The sequence below is a fragment of the Falco punctatus genome (assembly GCF_963210335.1).
Source record: "Falco punctatus genome assembly, chromosome: 19".
In the NCBI taxonomy this organism is placed as follows: Eukaryota; Metazoa; Chordata; class Aves; order Falconiformes; family Falconidae; genus Falco; species Falco punctatus.
The window spans coordinates 5,963,196-5,978,674 of record NC_137599.1 but is presented as its reverse complement, the minus strand read 5'-3'; the positions used below and the strand labels follow the sequence as shown (position 1 = coordinate 5,978,674).

The following is a 15,479-nucleotide window of genomic DNA, read 5'->3' as shown; positions in this document are numbered from 1 at the left end:
TACTGGATATGTGGTCCTGCATGCTTTGGGCTCTTTGGGGTGAAAATTGCTGGTTTGGCTTTTAGCCCGTAACATTTCGTACAGCACAGGCCTGCAGTGACTGTGCAGGGCCAAGTTCAGCCCTGAAATGCTATTCAAATGCTTGAGAGTTGCTCCTGGTTGCTCAATGTTGAGTTTAGTTGGCTGAGTCACGGAGAAGTGCATCCCAAGTCTCCTGATGTCCTGAATGCCATCAGCTGCCCTGCACTGCCTCTGCTCTCCCGATGGATCCATGTACACCTCTGGCTCATCCCTGGTTACAGCAAACAGGAATATCTGCTCCTCTCTAGGTTACACGGCCTGAGGGTAGGGTTGGCAATATTCAACTCTCAAACCAGTCGGAGGCTTGGAGGCCAGTGTTTCGTAATCCTTTATCTCATTTGGAAAGCAGGTCCAAGACTGGGAGTGAAATAGGCTGTGTGCCAGCCTGCGTCTTGTCTTGACGCTGATGCGAATGGCAAAGCAATTGCATTTGGTGGTATGAGGTGGCTGGGCTCTCACCAGTGGAACTCCCCTCCTGGACAAACTGGATATGTTCAGGGATGCTCAGGCCCCCGAGTCACACATACAGACAGCAGAGGTGCTGGTGGGCTGAGCCTGCACTGCCAGAAATCAGCCTGTTTCTCCTGCTCCTGGCAACAAAAACTTTGTCCCCCTCCTTGCCTCATTGCACAGCTCAAAATGACTGCTCAGTACGCCTCCTCTCTCAAAAGGCGGGCTGAGGGTTTGAAAAATGTGGGGTTTGGAGGAGCTGTTAATTATGGGATAAGCCGTTGCTTTTTAGATAGTGTCCCTGGTTAACAAGAGTAGTTCTGCTGGAAATGGATAAGATTCTTAGGAGGGTTGGTGCGTTATCTGTCATGCAGAGGGTGCTGCCGAAGTTTTATCTCTGCACAGCTATCCTTGCTGTAATTATTCATTACTGAACCATTGCTTCAAGGTGGGGCTGGTTTTACACTTTTCAGAATATTTTAGAATATGTTTTCCCCTTAATGTTATGTTTTTCCCTAAGAGGGTTTTCCACTTCCCCTACTTGAAAAGAAAACCAAATGGGATTATCATTATAGACTTTTTCCAAAAATTTCAGACAGCCTTTGTTTAAGAAGTCTAATCTAGAATATGCAGTTTTAATAAGGTTTAAATTTTCTTTAGTCATATGAGTTTGTTACCTGAGTGAAAACCCAAAACAGAGCTGAGACTTTCACTCTGGAATAAGAGGGGCTTGCAAATAGGCAATTCAGTTTTGCTTTTTGGTTTCAACCAGACAGATCTGTCCCAAAACTGTATGCATCATCAGTACGGTTTCAAGTGAACGATACTTTTAGCTGACGTCTACAATGGATGAAAAAGGAGGAGGGAGAGAATGAAGTTCGGCATTTATTGGAGAGGCATAAAATGTCTTTATAGATGATGTTCCTGGCGAACAGGACCGTATGATTATATGGCCTGTGTATTTCAAATTCTGCTGGGAGAGCTTTGCAGCTTAGAGATAATGGTGGTGGTGGCTCACTTGTACTTACCGATTGAATTGCTTTGTGTGCTTAATGTTATTTATTTGCTTATCTGGTGCTGATGAAATTTCATCAGCCCTATTGTAATGGGTTTAAATCTCAGCCCTGCCAGGCTTCGGAGGGCAAGCTGTAGGAAATGCTTCCCGAGCCGCTTGTGAGAAAGGCATCTGTTGAATAGGCATTTCTTCAGCTAAAAGCAAGATGCTGTGGGAACCATGTGGGAGCTCAATCCCGACCCTGACCGGTGGCTCATGCCAGTTAGAGTTTTTCTTCCTCACCACTGACTGCTGCACACAAGGGCTCAGACACAGAGTGACTCTGCTCTTCTGCCTGTCGTGCTGCAGACGTGGCGGGAGGACATTATGCTTCATCTGCTGGGAGGTGCTTCTGCAGCAAACTGGGCATCCGTCCCCAGAATCACCATGTCCAATTGAATGAGTGTTCAGCGTGTTTTGTAAGCTGCAGCCAGGTTTTGGGTGCTCTCAGGGTCCCACTGAGTGTTTTTTTTGATGGATCTTTGTGGCTTTTGGTCATGTTCTTGTGACAGAAAAGACGACTCTTTCTCTCGTGTCTCTGAAAAACTAATGGCTACATCGTCCCGAGCCCACCTCCAGTCCCTTAGCTCTGAGGTGGCTACATCCTGCCATGCATAGAGCTCAGTGGGAATGGAGGCTGTGTCTGCCCCGCTGTGAGCAGCACAGCGTTAAAAGGCCTCCTTGCAAAGCTCACTCAGCCAGCCAGCTTCTCTGAAAAACACCCGACCATTTCTTTGTGCTGAAAAGCCCTGGCACTGGCAGGTCAGCGGGAAGCAGGGTGACAGCCAGCCCTCGACCAGGCAGCCCTGCGCACCCGCCAGCAGATCCACTGGCCTTTGCTGAATCATGGCTTGCTGCTGCTGTGCCAGGGTGGCACAGATGCTAAATGCTGTGTTCAGAGGAAAAGTGGAAGATCCTTGGCTGTGTTGGGTGCTGTCCATGGAGCCGGCAGATGAGCCTCCGGCGGGTTATGCGAGCTCACTAGCTGTCAAGCCAGGAGTCCTCTCTGGTTGGTGTCCCAGGAAATTCTTGTCCAAAGGCAAGAAAGGACTAAATGTATCTTTCCAGGGAGATTGGGGGAGACACTAATTGCTCTTTGCCAAAAAAACAGGTGGGATGAAGAGAGAAAAGGAAACGGAATAAGGAAGCAGTTAAGCCTCATTTAAGTCCAGTGAAGCAGACTTGTGAGGGGTTTTCCTCTGGGTCTGCAGTTGGGAAGCAAAGATGTTAGTATCTGTAGATGTTTAGTGAACTGGGCTGGGAGGACTGTTTGGGACCACCAGTTGTGAGTGAGGTATGAGTTGCTTCTCCCATCCATGTTTTCCTACCAACAGGCAGGGCACTGCATGGGGAAAACTGCTGTATCCAGTCCTGTGTGTGTTTGGGGCTGGAGAGGTTGCTCTTCTGTGCATGCACACACAAATACACAAGAGCAGCACATTTGTGTGTCATTTTACACTCATGTTCATGCCCAAGTTGCTTTTGTGGCCTGTACACCATTTTAATGTTAACATATTTCAGTGCTAAGTAGACCTGTAAATAATATCAAGCAACAGCCAGATGAGACCAGGATATAATCAATATGATCCTTTGAGCTCTGGGAGGAGGGCAGCCGTATGTCCAAATAATTAGGGCCCACCATTTGGGGGGCAAAAAATAGATAATTAATTCTTTCCTATTTTATATCTCCCATTTTTGTGGGTGATTTCCTTTCAGGGCAGTTCTCAAGCTTACTTGGTACAGTTCTGTCAAATGGCTTTGTTGCTGTCTCAGGCAGAAATTAGATTGCATAGTCATCTTGCTAAGGCTTAAAAAAAGCTGGGTGAGAGATCTGGTTACTAGCGTTGGAGCTTCTCTTGCGTAGTTCCATATATCCAGTTAATTTATTGCCAGCAAACAAAACCACATGAGTTTGCTTCTTTGCTGCTGGTAACCTGAGCTGCTTTGCTGGATTCATTTGCTCCTGACAGTCATGGCAAACGTGTGATTACCCTAATAGCTGGTTATTAATCACTGCCAATGGCCGTAATTATATCAACTATTAGGAAGTCAACTAAAAGCAATGTCTGTCCAACCAGCATGGAGAATGAGAAACACAGTCCCTGCTTCACAGAAGCAGATAATATTTGTTTGCAACTTCATTTCCTTTTGCAGATAGATGCACATTAGAAAAATAACTGAATTTTAGCATCTTTCTACTGCTGCTGGTGTCCAGACCTATTTACTGTGCTTTTAGCTTTCTCAGCACTGCAAGAAGAATTCAGGGTTAAAGCAGCCGTTGTGCTGTCCTCTCAGACCCACAACCAAGTGAGACCCTCTTCTCTTAAGAGTCCCTGGTCCAAATCCATCTCTGGAGAGTCCTGTTTACCCCTGTATGTCACTTTTGGATTGCTTTTGGGATCAATGTATCGTTATAGCTGTGTATCCCTGCTGGCTGTATCCACAGAGGTAGAAGGCATCCCTTCCTGCAGCAGCATCGCACCCTGCCAGCAAACACTTCTGTTGAGAGACTGATTGAATTGGCAAATGCAGAGTTTCGTGTGCAGCAGAAGTGTGTCAGCACTAGGCATGCTGCTCCTGGTGATTGCCTGTGACAAAACGGTGGCTGAGCTGTGTCCTGTGTGTGCCAGGATGGTCATTTTGCTTGGGACTTCTTAAATACCTGTGGAATTTTGATGTTGCAGCTGGGCAGGAGTTGCCTATATCCTTATTGTGATGGATGCAGTGACCGGCACATGCTGTTGCTTGTGCAGGTATAACTAAATATTCTCGTTGTTCACAAGGAACATTTGCTCCTTCATATGTCTTTTATGCAAAATTCATGTTTTCCTTTTGGCTCATGCCCATAGGTGAGTTTTTTCCATCCTTTGAGTGTGGATTGCTGTGACCTCCTGTGTTGAGGCTTGGTGCTGCTCTACCAAAGAGTGGTGTCTGGCTGGGACAGCCCTTTTAGATCTCAGTTTGGAGTGCTAGCATTCCCTCCCCGTTGTCCTCCTCTACTTGATGACTGTGGACATAGCATGCTCCTGGTGGATTTGGAGGCACTAGTGTTAGATGCTCCAGGGAATATTTCAGGACTGGTGTGAAACCCAGTAGCTAACGTGTATCTTGAGCTGTAACCTTCCGCAAATACAATGGTGTGATTTCAGGGCTCATCAGGAAAAAGGAACAAAGTAGATATATTGTTAGAGTGGCTGAAAAGATGGTTGGCTGGTGTTGGCTACTTGCTTGTGATAGGATGTTTAATAATCTTGGAAATTGGCTGACAAACCAGAATTGTCTTGTGGAGCAGTAGGTGGGAGCACACCAACTGGGCTTCAGATGAAGGTGTATTGTGTCGGGTTTTGCTTAATGCGTGTTTGTTTTTTACTGTCCTCTTCAGGTAACTTTGCTGAGAGATGGCGGAGCAGCGTCAGGACGTCACCATGATGGAGGACCACGCAGCTGGCCAGGAGAAGCACATCCCCTCAGGTGAGCACCTCCAGGAGGACATGGTGTAAAGAAGAATCACCTAAATAGGGAGAGCGGGGCCAGCGTGGTGGTGCAAGGGGTCCTTGGGGACAGCCAGGAAGAGGGGATATGGTGTGTGTGGAAGGTTACTGTGGATCAGCTGGCTGCAGCCCACAAGATGCTCTGATGTTTGTAGTGGTGAGAAAATGCTTTGATATCATTGCCCAGCGAGAGCAGAGCAATCCCTAGTAACCAGACTGGTGATGACATTATTGCTGCAGCTTTGCAAATGTGTGTTTCTGTGTTCACTTCTCAGTTTGCTATAAAAATACAACACCGCTTTTATTTGGAGACACAGCTCAAGGATGCTGCTTGCTGCCTGCTTTTCTCACCTGCACAGGGAGATGGGGAGAACTGAACAGAGAGCTCTGGGAGCAGGGGCTATGCAAGAGTCTTTTGCCCCATATTTCAGACCTGCATTTCTCAAGAAGCCTTTCCTTTCTCATTCCACTATGCTCCATAGTTGAGCTTGGAAACCCACATAATGCCAGAAAACCTGGTGGGACTCACTCCCAACTATGCTCCATATAAACATCATCTCAGTTTTCTTTTCTTGAGGTGCTTTGGACACACCTTACACCAGATAAATGGATTGCCTCTGTCCTGGAGAGAATTCATAGCATCCATTCATCCTGGGTTCTGTAATGCATTTCAGTCTGATAGCTCCTCTCAGCTTGTAGCCTCAGCTTTGCACATCACAGGTTCCCAGGGATTTTGCTTATGCTGGTTTGAATCTTCTTTTCCAAGTTGTTTTCTCCAGTTCTCGTTTTATTTGCCCAGAATCCTTGCAGAGAGGAAACCTGTGCCTCTTGCCCTGCTCTTCCAAAAGGGGACTTTTGCAACCAGGTGTTTGCACAGTATGCTATGTGCTACACCAAGCCCTTTACAAAGACTTGCTGGTTTGCAATGGTTAGAATTAACGCATCATGGAAGTGTTCACTAGCCTGCTCTGGGATGGAGGCTAATGGCTCCAGAAAAGGCAGAGAGGACAACAGTGACTCCGAAGTTGTACATCTTTTCTGCTCTACTTTGCTAAGGTCTCCTTTCCTGCTTGTGCCATGCTTTGCTGTTTCTGGCTGTCCAGCTCACTGGGCTTTTCTTTTGCTGATGGGTTCCTGCTTGTTCCTTTTGGTGATGACACTGGTGCTTTTGGTTCGCATTTTCACACTTTGCTTGCTTATTAGTTCAGGTGTTTTATATTCTCCAATTACAGTTTCTTGCTGCTGTGGAGCTGGGCAATCAGAGTTTGTAACACACAGGCCGTAATTCGTAGCCAAGGGCTTGTTCTAAGTATTTGAATGTTTTCCAGGCTATCCCCTTCAGATACCAGTCGATGATGGATCGGATGAGCCTGTTTCTGAAACATCTGACGCTAAGAGCACCCCAACTACGGAAGGTGGGAGCTCTTTGACTTACTGCTTTGAAACCATGATGGATGGGGTCGTGGTAAACCTTGCCGAAAGACTTGCCATGTTCTGATGGGGTTTCTCAGGAGGAGTGTCTGCATCCTTGGACAAATGCTCTTCATTAGTCTCATCCCAAGTGATGTCTGCCACTCTGCAGAATGAGATAATGAGCTTTAAAGGTGGAGAGTGGGTTGGAAGGCAAGAGAAGGTGAAGTGTTTATTATAGTTCAGGAAGTTGCTTGTGGTTTGTTTCCTGAAGATTCAGACAGTCACTGCAAGATCCTGTTAGCTCAGTGCAGCCGGGAGCAATCCCATGTCGTGTGCTCCCAATGCCAGCAGTCTGCATTATTGTGCTCCCCCAAGATACTGACAGCCCGTCCTGGTTGCTGTGTTCCCTTTCAGAGTTAGCTGTACCTCATAGCTCTTTTTTTGCCCCCTCTGTATTTACATGTTCGTTAGTACAGCATGATTCATGCTGGAATGATGAGATGGGCAGAGTCTATACATAAAACAAGACTTTGTGCTGATATAAAGGCCATATTGGTAGGACTCAGGGCACATCTGTGCTGCTCTGGAGTGTTACCTGAATGCCATGTTTGTAGAAAGAGTGTTACCTGAATGCCATGTTTGTAGAAAGAATCTAATTCCAAAGTGGTCTAGAGACCTGTTCACCTTTTTAATTAACTGCACTTTGTGTGTTCCTCTAGCTGCTTTAATCCCAAGTGTCTGCCTCTTGGAGACTTTAGTAAAGGCATTAGTTTGCAGAATTTATCTAAAATAAAGGTGAATGGAGGTGCTGGCCAGTTCCATCCCTGTTCCACTGGAGGTGTGGGCTGGCTGGTCATCTGTGAAGCAGCTCTGTTCCTATGTATGTGGCTCAAGAAATCAGTATGTAAAACCTGGCTGGTGCAGAAGCAGGTGTTCTCCCGCTTTCCAGTTGATTTGGGACTGTCATGACAAGCAGACATCCCTCTGGTGGATGGAGCTAGGTATCTGTCTGTCTCAGAGCTGCCCAGAGTGCGACACAGTCGCAGTGCTTGGGTGGTGTATGAAGGTATCCGATGGGAGCTGCTCTTTGCTGGTCCAGACCAGTGATGTCCCCATGCAGATAGCATTGTCACACATGCAGATCAGGCTGTCTTTGTGCATTTTCAGACGATGGTTATGGTAAAGCCTTCAGCTGCATAAGGAGTACACTGGAGATGTGTGGCTTGTGTGGCAGAGGGGACAGCTCATGATGTCCCTGCGATACTGGCTTTACTATGTCATGCTCAGTTGTCTCCCTCCACAAGCACTGGCTCAAGGGAGGGAGTCGGCTGCTTTTCTGAGCAGTCTTCTTCAAGCATGTCCTGGCCTTCACAGGGTTTTGCCACTCAACAGCTATGTGAAAGCTGCGTTGTTTTTCAGATGCCACAGCACCTTTAGTGGAGGAAGGAGACCACGAGGATCAGGGTGGTGTCGAACAGCATGGGGAGATCCCGGAAGGAACCACAGGTGAGGGAGACCAAGGTGCAGCTTCATCCCTTGATGCAGTCAGAGCAGAGAGCTGGACTGGTTAGTGCTTAAAAATAACACTGCAAAACCTCTCACAGGCATGCCTTGCTCCTGGTGCGTGCTTCTTTCTTCTCCGTGGCTTGCAGGAATAATTCCTAGCTTACAATTGTCCTCTTGCTTTCCCCATCCTGGGGGAAACTCTCAGCCTTTTCTTCTCTCTTTCTCAGCTCCACATCTGACAGTCTTTCTATTTAGTGTCTCTGTGGTGGCTTCGCCTCCCATCTCCTGGCTGAGCACTTACCTGCAGATCCCAGTCATCTCTGCCCCTCTGCCAGCAGCCCCACTTTGCTGGCGAGGCAAGGCGGTCACCGCAGGACTTTGCTGCTTGTCTCATGGGTGCTCTCGCTCAGCCCAGCCCATGCGGTTGTCTTTGAAGCAGCAGGTGAAAACCAGGCCACTGCAGCAGTTCTGTGGCTGCCGGCACATCTTAGGGATAACGCAGAGGAAGTGAAGTGGCTAATTTGGCCTGAATGCTCTGTGGGGAATAACGGCACCTGGGCCTGGTTTCCCAGGAAGGGATGGGGGCCTTTCAGAGACAGAGTAAGGAGGGAGTGAGCTGCAGCAGTGCTGTGTGTGTACAAGAGGGGAGGAACTCCTGGGAGAGTCAGGTCTGTATGTGGAAGAGTGAGTATGTGTCCCCTGTGTGGCAGCCACTGGCTTTTCCTGGAAGCATCAGGCAGGACCTGAGAAAGGTAGTGGGTGAAAATGGGCTTCTGCCAATGCCTGAATGCTGAAACAAGCCCACAGCACTCTCCCTCAGGCAGCCAGATTGTCTATCCTGCATCCAGTCCCCAGGCTGCTGGTGGAGCCCTGGGCTGAAAGGCATAGTGGGTCGCTGTTGGAAGAAGGGTTCGCCGGAGTCAAGAAGATGCTCAATATGAGTTATGCATCTTGCTCAACTTTATTAGTTTCTAACACTACCTATATAGAACCGATACACATGCATATTCATAAAGCAGAAATATAATTGGTTAGTAGTCTCTAAACACGCGTGGTTCTCACACCCCTAATTATCATGACTAAAATAAGCATTTTATCCATGTAGCTAATTGTGTTGCTGTGCTTCAGCCTTGTAGTTTGTTACTCCCTATATTCCCATACCGGTCCCTATCTCTCTTGGCCCTGCACCTGCTTTCCCAGCAGCTGTAGGGAACCAGCTTGTTACAGCCACGGCCTGTTGGCACAACATAATTACTTGGTCTCAGGATTCAAGAATAGCTCAAGGCTACCTTTCTTGTTACCTTCAGCACAGCAACTTCAGCACAGTTCTGATTACAGGCCTATTCTAATACCGGGCCTGGATTGTGCAGATCTTCAGAGATTCTAAGGCCACGCTTCTGCAGCCATTCTTCTACAGGTCGCCTGCTAGCAAGGATGCGCAGTCTCTGGTTCAAGATCTGACTGTACCAGGGAGCCAGGAAGAAGCAGTGTGTCCTGAACTCTTGGTATATAAATCCACAAGTAGGGACATAAATCCACAAGTAGGGCTATAAATCCACAAGTTGCCCTGCTCCTTAACAGCCTGTTTTCTGCACCTCTGCCTGAAGGAGCTTGTACTAACCTGCCACCCAGGACACGTGAGTTGTTGAAACACTCCTCCAGTCTGGTACAGCATGGGCTGAATAGATCTACCTAGATCCATTGTCATTGTGGGTTGATTGCCTTTCTGATGCTGCCCTGCTCGTAATACAGCGCTGATGGGCAGAAGTGACAGTGAGGTAATTCTCCAGATGCATGCTTAAACTTAATTCTTGTTTTGATCATGTTTTTCCCTTCTTTCTCTGAACTGGGACCAGCTGAAGAGGCAGGTGTAGGAGCCACTCCCAACCTGGAGGACCACGCTGCAGGAGATGCTGCTCAAGGTTAGTGAATCATCTGTCACTGGGGTCCAGTTACTGCTACCCACATGTGTGACTGGTTGCTAGTGGCTTGGGAATTGGCTTGGGAATTTTCTTCTGTAATGCAAATGCTCTGCACTGTACGAGCAGTTGGGCTGTTCTCCCTGTTCCTGACAGGGGAGGATCATACATGCTTTGAATGTTCTGACATACTCATTTCAGGGAACTGCAGCTTTTCATGCACCACATTGTCTCTCAAATGACTGAAGCCTTGGTGCTTGTTTGTCCAGTTGCAAAACAGGGCATCCCCCAGGCTAGAAATGGTCATGAACAGAGCTGGGATGGTGCAGTTAGCCAGGAGGAACTGCTCAGTGTTGAACAGTCAGTTTTGGGCCCTGCATGTCACACATCAAATAAGTACATTTGTGTCTCTTTCTAATGTTAAACACGTCTCAAACCTACTCACTGAAGCCCTGAATTTTTAACATTATGGGTGTTTTTTTCTCATCCTGGTCTTAGGGATGCCAGGCATGGTGGACAGTGAGTGTTTTTAGAGCATTGATTATGTGACTACTCAGATGAGCCAAAAAATTATCCAGGGACCTCTTGGCTACCTGGAAGGCCTCTCTTGACTCTGCTCAGTTCAGACTTGATGGAAAACTTCAGGATGAGATTTTCCCAAAGCACCCAGTGCTAGCTTAATTCTGTTCCCAATGGGGCAGACTTAAGGGTTCAAACTCATTTTGATACTTCTGTCTTGCTAGGACTTACACACCGTAATGCTAATTTTGTGTGCTCTTTAAAATCTTAGTTAAACCCCATTTTGTAAGGTAGTTTTCTGTGCAGTTGCTTGGGCAGCGTCTTTCCTCCTCCTGGCTGCATTAGTGCATTTACAGAAATCCATGTCTTTTAAAGAAGTAAATAGGTCTTTGTGTTTTCAGCTCAGGGCAGAATTCAGTCTTTGCTTTCCAGATACAGATGAGCACAGTTATGTGCAGTCTGCTCCCCACAATCAAAATAAAATCTTTGCTTGCCTGTCCAGGGGTTCTTGGACTAGCAAGTCTTCTGTATTATAAACAGTGGCACCGTTACAAAAAGGAAACCAAGATTATTAGCAGGAGGGCAGTGAGGTTCTCTCTTCTGTCTGCCCTGTTCAGTCTGGTTCTAGCTGCTGTTTCTCACCAGATTTTTCATAAGACCTTTCTGTACTGTCCTGGGATCTTTCAGCTGTCAGTTATGGGGACGTACAGCTAGCTGGAGCTCGGATATGACCTATATATGACATTTCTAGGTTCTTATTTAAATTGTGACTTCTCTGAAAGTGGACTTGTAATAATGTGCTGCTTCCTTTTAATGGCTCTCTTTGATTTGGAGGAAAATGTGATTATCAATACACACACGGTGTCTTGGATATCTCATTACTAGCTACCTTCATTTTTCGTGTTGTGGAATTTGAAAAAACGATCTTTGCAGTGACAGTGGAGTGTGCTAAAATGCTTTTGGAATCTGAGGTGGAGAAGCGCCTTCTGATTCACGGTTTGTGCTGTGCTGACATTCTGCCAGCTCTTGACCTTGTGCTGCACGTTTGCCTCAGAACCCTCAACAGGTCCTGGAGTATGGAAATACAGCTAATGAACTGACTGTCCACATCTCTGCACTGGTGGTTGTTAATGGTCATGCTGTTCATTTGCAGAAGAAATGAGCCAGGATGACCTGCTGGCTGCTGCATAAACATCCCTCAAATCCCTGTGGTTATAAAAGGTGTTTCTTGATGCCACATTTCAAATATTACCTGCCAATACTTGCCAATTTTAAGGTTTCTCTGAAACCACAGTTTCGGAGGTCTTTGTGTGGTAGTTTCACTCAACCATTATATTCTCTTAAAATGGGGAGAACACTGATAAAAGACCAAGTCAGTCTTGACTTCTTTTCTTGTTTTAATTTTGTTTATTAATCTACACAAAGCAACAATTGAAATCTTAGTACTGAAATGCTCTGATCTAGGCTCTAGTTTATCTGATGAGTGCTCAAAAAGACTGAAGAGTATATGAACCTGAACAAATTCATGATATAAGATGTGAGTTCTTACTAGGGCAGTTGACCTTAAAGCAGTTTACCTATGTTCAGGGTGAATTCTCCATTGCTCAGTGCGTCTTCGCTTCACTTGAATGAAATTCTAACAGAAAAGCTCCAGCTTAACTAGACTATATGGCTTAATGCAGCAATTGTTGTGTGAAATTGTAAAGGTCTGCGTCATGCATGAGATCAGCGATAGAACAGAATTCTCTCTTTTATCCAAAACCAAAACCAGCAACAACAACAACAAAAAAAAGATCAGTGTTTCTGTGACCTTAAGTTTTGGGTTTTAAATGTCACACTTTCTACTCTGCTCAAATGGTGGCAGCAGCAGTGCTGGAGATCTCATTGGTCTGAGTGGGTGCACAGTCCAAAATTGCTGTGACGGTGTGGCTACAGCCACGTTTTTGCTTATAGTCCTTTCCACTGAGGCTGTCTGCTCCACTGGCTGTTGAAACACGCAGCAGTAAGACAGGAGACATAGAAGTGCCCTTCCCCAAGCTCATGAGCAGTAGAAATGATCTGGAGAACAAAGCACAGATGGTTTGAGCTCTGAGAGGGCATAAATGGCGCCATGTCTGCGTGAGCATCTCCTGCAAGGGCGGAGAGGACTGCAGGGATTTTGTAAGCCTGTGAAGGGGGGGAGCGTGTCAGGCATGTTTTGTTCAGGCCTTTGAGGCAAGGAGAGGTGGTCACTGACCAGCAAACCGATGGTCCAGCGGTGGTGGTAGATTAGAAAGTGGTATGTTCTTGGCTTCTGAAAATCTTTATAGCTGATCCAGCTCATAGAGCACGGGTGCAGCAGGTGTTGGTTGTTGAACACCCCAGTCACCTCCGAGACCGGGTCCAGGGAGCAGTCTGGTCTCCCGCGTGGTGTGGCTGTCACTGTTTCCGATTCCTGTGGGGATCAGAGTTTCATTAATGGCAAAAGCCACTGTAGAAGTGAGTTACCTGTTCAGTGCGGCAGTGTGGGACTTGCTTTAATCCTCTAGACTGATAGTAGAAATCTGTAGTCTCTCTCAGCATTACATGACTGACTACCTATGTGACATGCCTGTTCTAATTGTTTGCCCATGCTTCGTACCCTGCATCTTGAACTCCAGGGGAGCTGAGCTCTCCAAAGCTACAGCCTGGCCCTCAGGAGCATGTAGGAGATGCAATAAAAAAAGAAAGCCAGCTCACAAAGCAGGTAGCCGGGGTTCTTCAGCAGCCTCTTCTGTCGCGTGAAATGAAGGCTACAACAGCAGCTCCCACCAGGATAGAGGTCACCATCCCGATACCCTTGGATATGTATGAAGACTCCAGACCATCTGAAGACAGCAATGAGTTGTGGGATCATCGGGGCAGAGAAGGCGTTGGTGTGGTTCCTGCGCTGGGTCGTGATGTGTGCACTGAGGGGCTGGCAGGAGCAGGTGGCCCAGATAACTCCCATATCAAAGATGGGCCTTCTCCTTTATATACTAGAGCCCCATTAAAAGAAGATGCCAGTAGACAGGAAAGAGATGAGGACCGTGATATTGATGAAACTTCTGAACAGGATTTGCTTTCCCTGGTGAGTCAGCATGTTTCACCAGGACCTGAAATGGGCTTGCATCCAGCAACAGCCAAGGAAACTCTTGAAGAATGTGCCTTTGGAGAGGACGAGTCTAAAGATGTCCTCAGAGATGTTCCAAGAGGTGCACTTCTTGTTGAAACTGAATCACACAAAGCAGGAGAGGACCAAGAGGGGAGGAGACAGTCATTGGGTGGTAAAGAAGATACAGCTGTCACCCCGTTGGAGCCTTCTGAAATCATCTCCCAGAAAGAAGCTAAGCCTGGGGAAGGAGAAGATTCTGGACCCTTGCTAGAAACAGCTCAGCTCCCCGCTGAATTAAAAGATGATGTGAAAGACAAAGGTACTCCTTTGGCAGAGGCTGTGCCAGATACAGGAGAACGTCGAACGCCCAAGAAGAAACCTTGTGCCCACGTTGCAGATAAAGCCATCAGTCGTGTCCCCCTCCTAAAAGGTGTGTGCACCGTTTGCCTGCCCTGAGCTCATGTTGCCGGTGGCTTGCTCACGACAAGGCTGCCTGAACCAGTACTTCAGCTTGCTGCCACCTCTTGAATCCTGCTGCTTGGGAGATGGCCTGGACCTTTGCTGTGAACTGATCTACAAAGCGCCACTGCTTCTCCCTCCCTCTCCTTCCTTCTTTAGTTTAATCCTGGATGTCCTGGCATATGTAACAGACCCTTACGCTTCGGTTTTGCGTCCCTTGCATGGTGCTGCCATGTCCCCAATCATGCTTTGTTCACCTGTTTTTATTTTGACTTCCTTGGATTTGTGGGGTGGGCAGTTTACTTCCCGCCCAGCACCTTCCCAGAGAAGATGAAGACCAGATGAACATTCTTCTGGCATGTTGGAGTGGGGCTAACCTGGTGCACGCTGCAGCTTGTTCCAGCAAGACACATGCCATCTGGTTTGCATGTGTCCACTGTCTGGTCCAATAACTCTTTGCATTGGCATTCCTAAAGAGGAGGGAGGAGGATGAAGGCAGGGAGGTGGCAGGTCTAACCATGGAAAAGGCCTCACGTTGGTCCTGTTTCTTGTAAAACCCACTACTAACTGCTGTTGGAGGCAAAGTCTGCAGCTAGCTGGACCTTTGCCTGCTGCAGGGCATGTCCAGTGCTCTCACAAAGCATCCAGCTCCCATCTCAGTTCTGGACGGCATGTCCCTGGGTGGTTCAACACAATGGCTGTTTTTGGGGTGTTCTGTGGGAGCTGCGGGGGTGTGCGTAGGCCTGGCTCTTGGGTGCATCTAACTGCATGTGCCGCTAGGCTGGGGGGGCGGTCAGACCCTGGAGCGGCTGTGTTCGTGCAGCAGTCTCAGTCTTAGCTGTGCTGGGTGAAAGTCTGAGTTCACCACTGAATGCACGAGCACCTCTGCCAACGGAACAGCTCTTAGACCTTTTCTTGAAGAGCTTTTTTCCACCTTTACTGGGGAGGTCAGAGGGATGTCGGTAGGGGCCGTGCTCAGTGGCCAAAGGCAGGTTTGCCAGTGAGTTGTGTTAATAAGCTGGGGCAGGAGGACACACGTTAAAATCTGATGGTGTCTCACCGTGTTGTACCTCAGCTCTGGCTCTCCAGGGCCTGGCCTGCGGAAAGCTCTGCCTTTCATCCCAGTGCAGCATCCCAAAAGCTGGCTTGGCTGCTTCCGTTAGCCAGGAAACGCTGCTCTGGTTTGCAGGAGAGAGTGTGCTCTTCGCTGTGCAGGGTTCATCAAGAAATTGTTGATGTAGCTTTTTCCATTGGAGCTAAAGCTCATAACACATTTCTTGTTGTTCACTACTTAGTAAGCCAGTGGGAAGCTTTGTACATGTGCTGCAGGGCATTGGCATGGCTTGTGGCTCACATCAGAGCCTGAAAACAGTGGTGGGTTGGGGATACATTGCCCGGAGTCAACCAGTTTCTGATTCAATAGGAGGAATTTCTTTAATTATTTGATGGTCTTTTCCTTCAAAGACAGAGATACT

The 15,479-nt window shown here is 47.5% G+C and overlaps 1 protein-coding gene across 20 annotated transcripts in view; it reads left to right on the top strand.

Moving 5' to 3' along the window:
• Nucleotides 1-15,479, top strand: part of MAPT (microtubule associated protein tau) — a 59,866-nt gene that overhangs the window by 25,465 nt on the left and 18,922 nt on the right. For 15 of the 20 annotated variants that reach the window (XR_013924557.1, XM_080369583.1, XM_080369599.1 and 12 more), the window contains exons 2-6: nt 4,968-5,056; nt 6,405-6,491; nt 7,909-7,995; nt 9,852-9,917; nt 13,073-13,975. Coding sequence is in view for 19 of the 20 variants with exons in the window: in XM_080369583.1 (XP_080225709.1) it covers nt 4,984-5,056; nt 6,405-6,491; nt 7,909-7,995; nt 9,852-9,917; nt 13,073-13,975 (1,216 nt within the window). In the remaining variant the exon portion in view is untranslated. The remainder of the gene's footprint in view (nt 1-4,967; nt 5,057-6,404; nt 6,492-7,908; nt 7,996-9,851; nt 9,918-13,072; nt 13,976-15,479) is intronic. The other 5 variants (XM_080369589.1, XM_080369588.1, XM_080369592.1 and 2 more) reach the window with 2 other exon arrangements.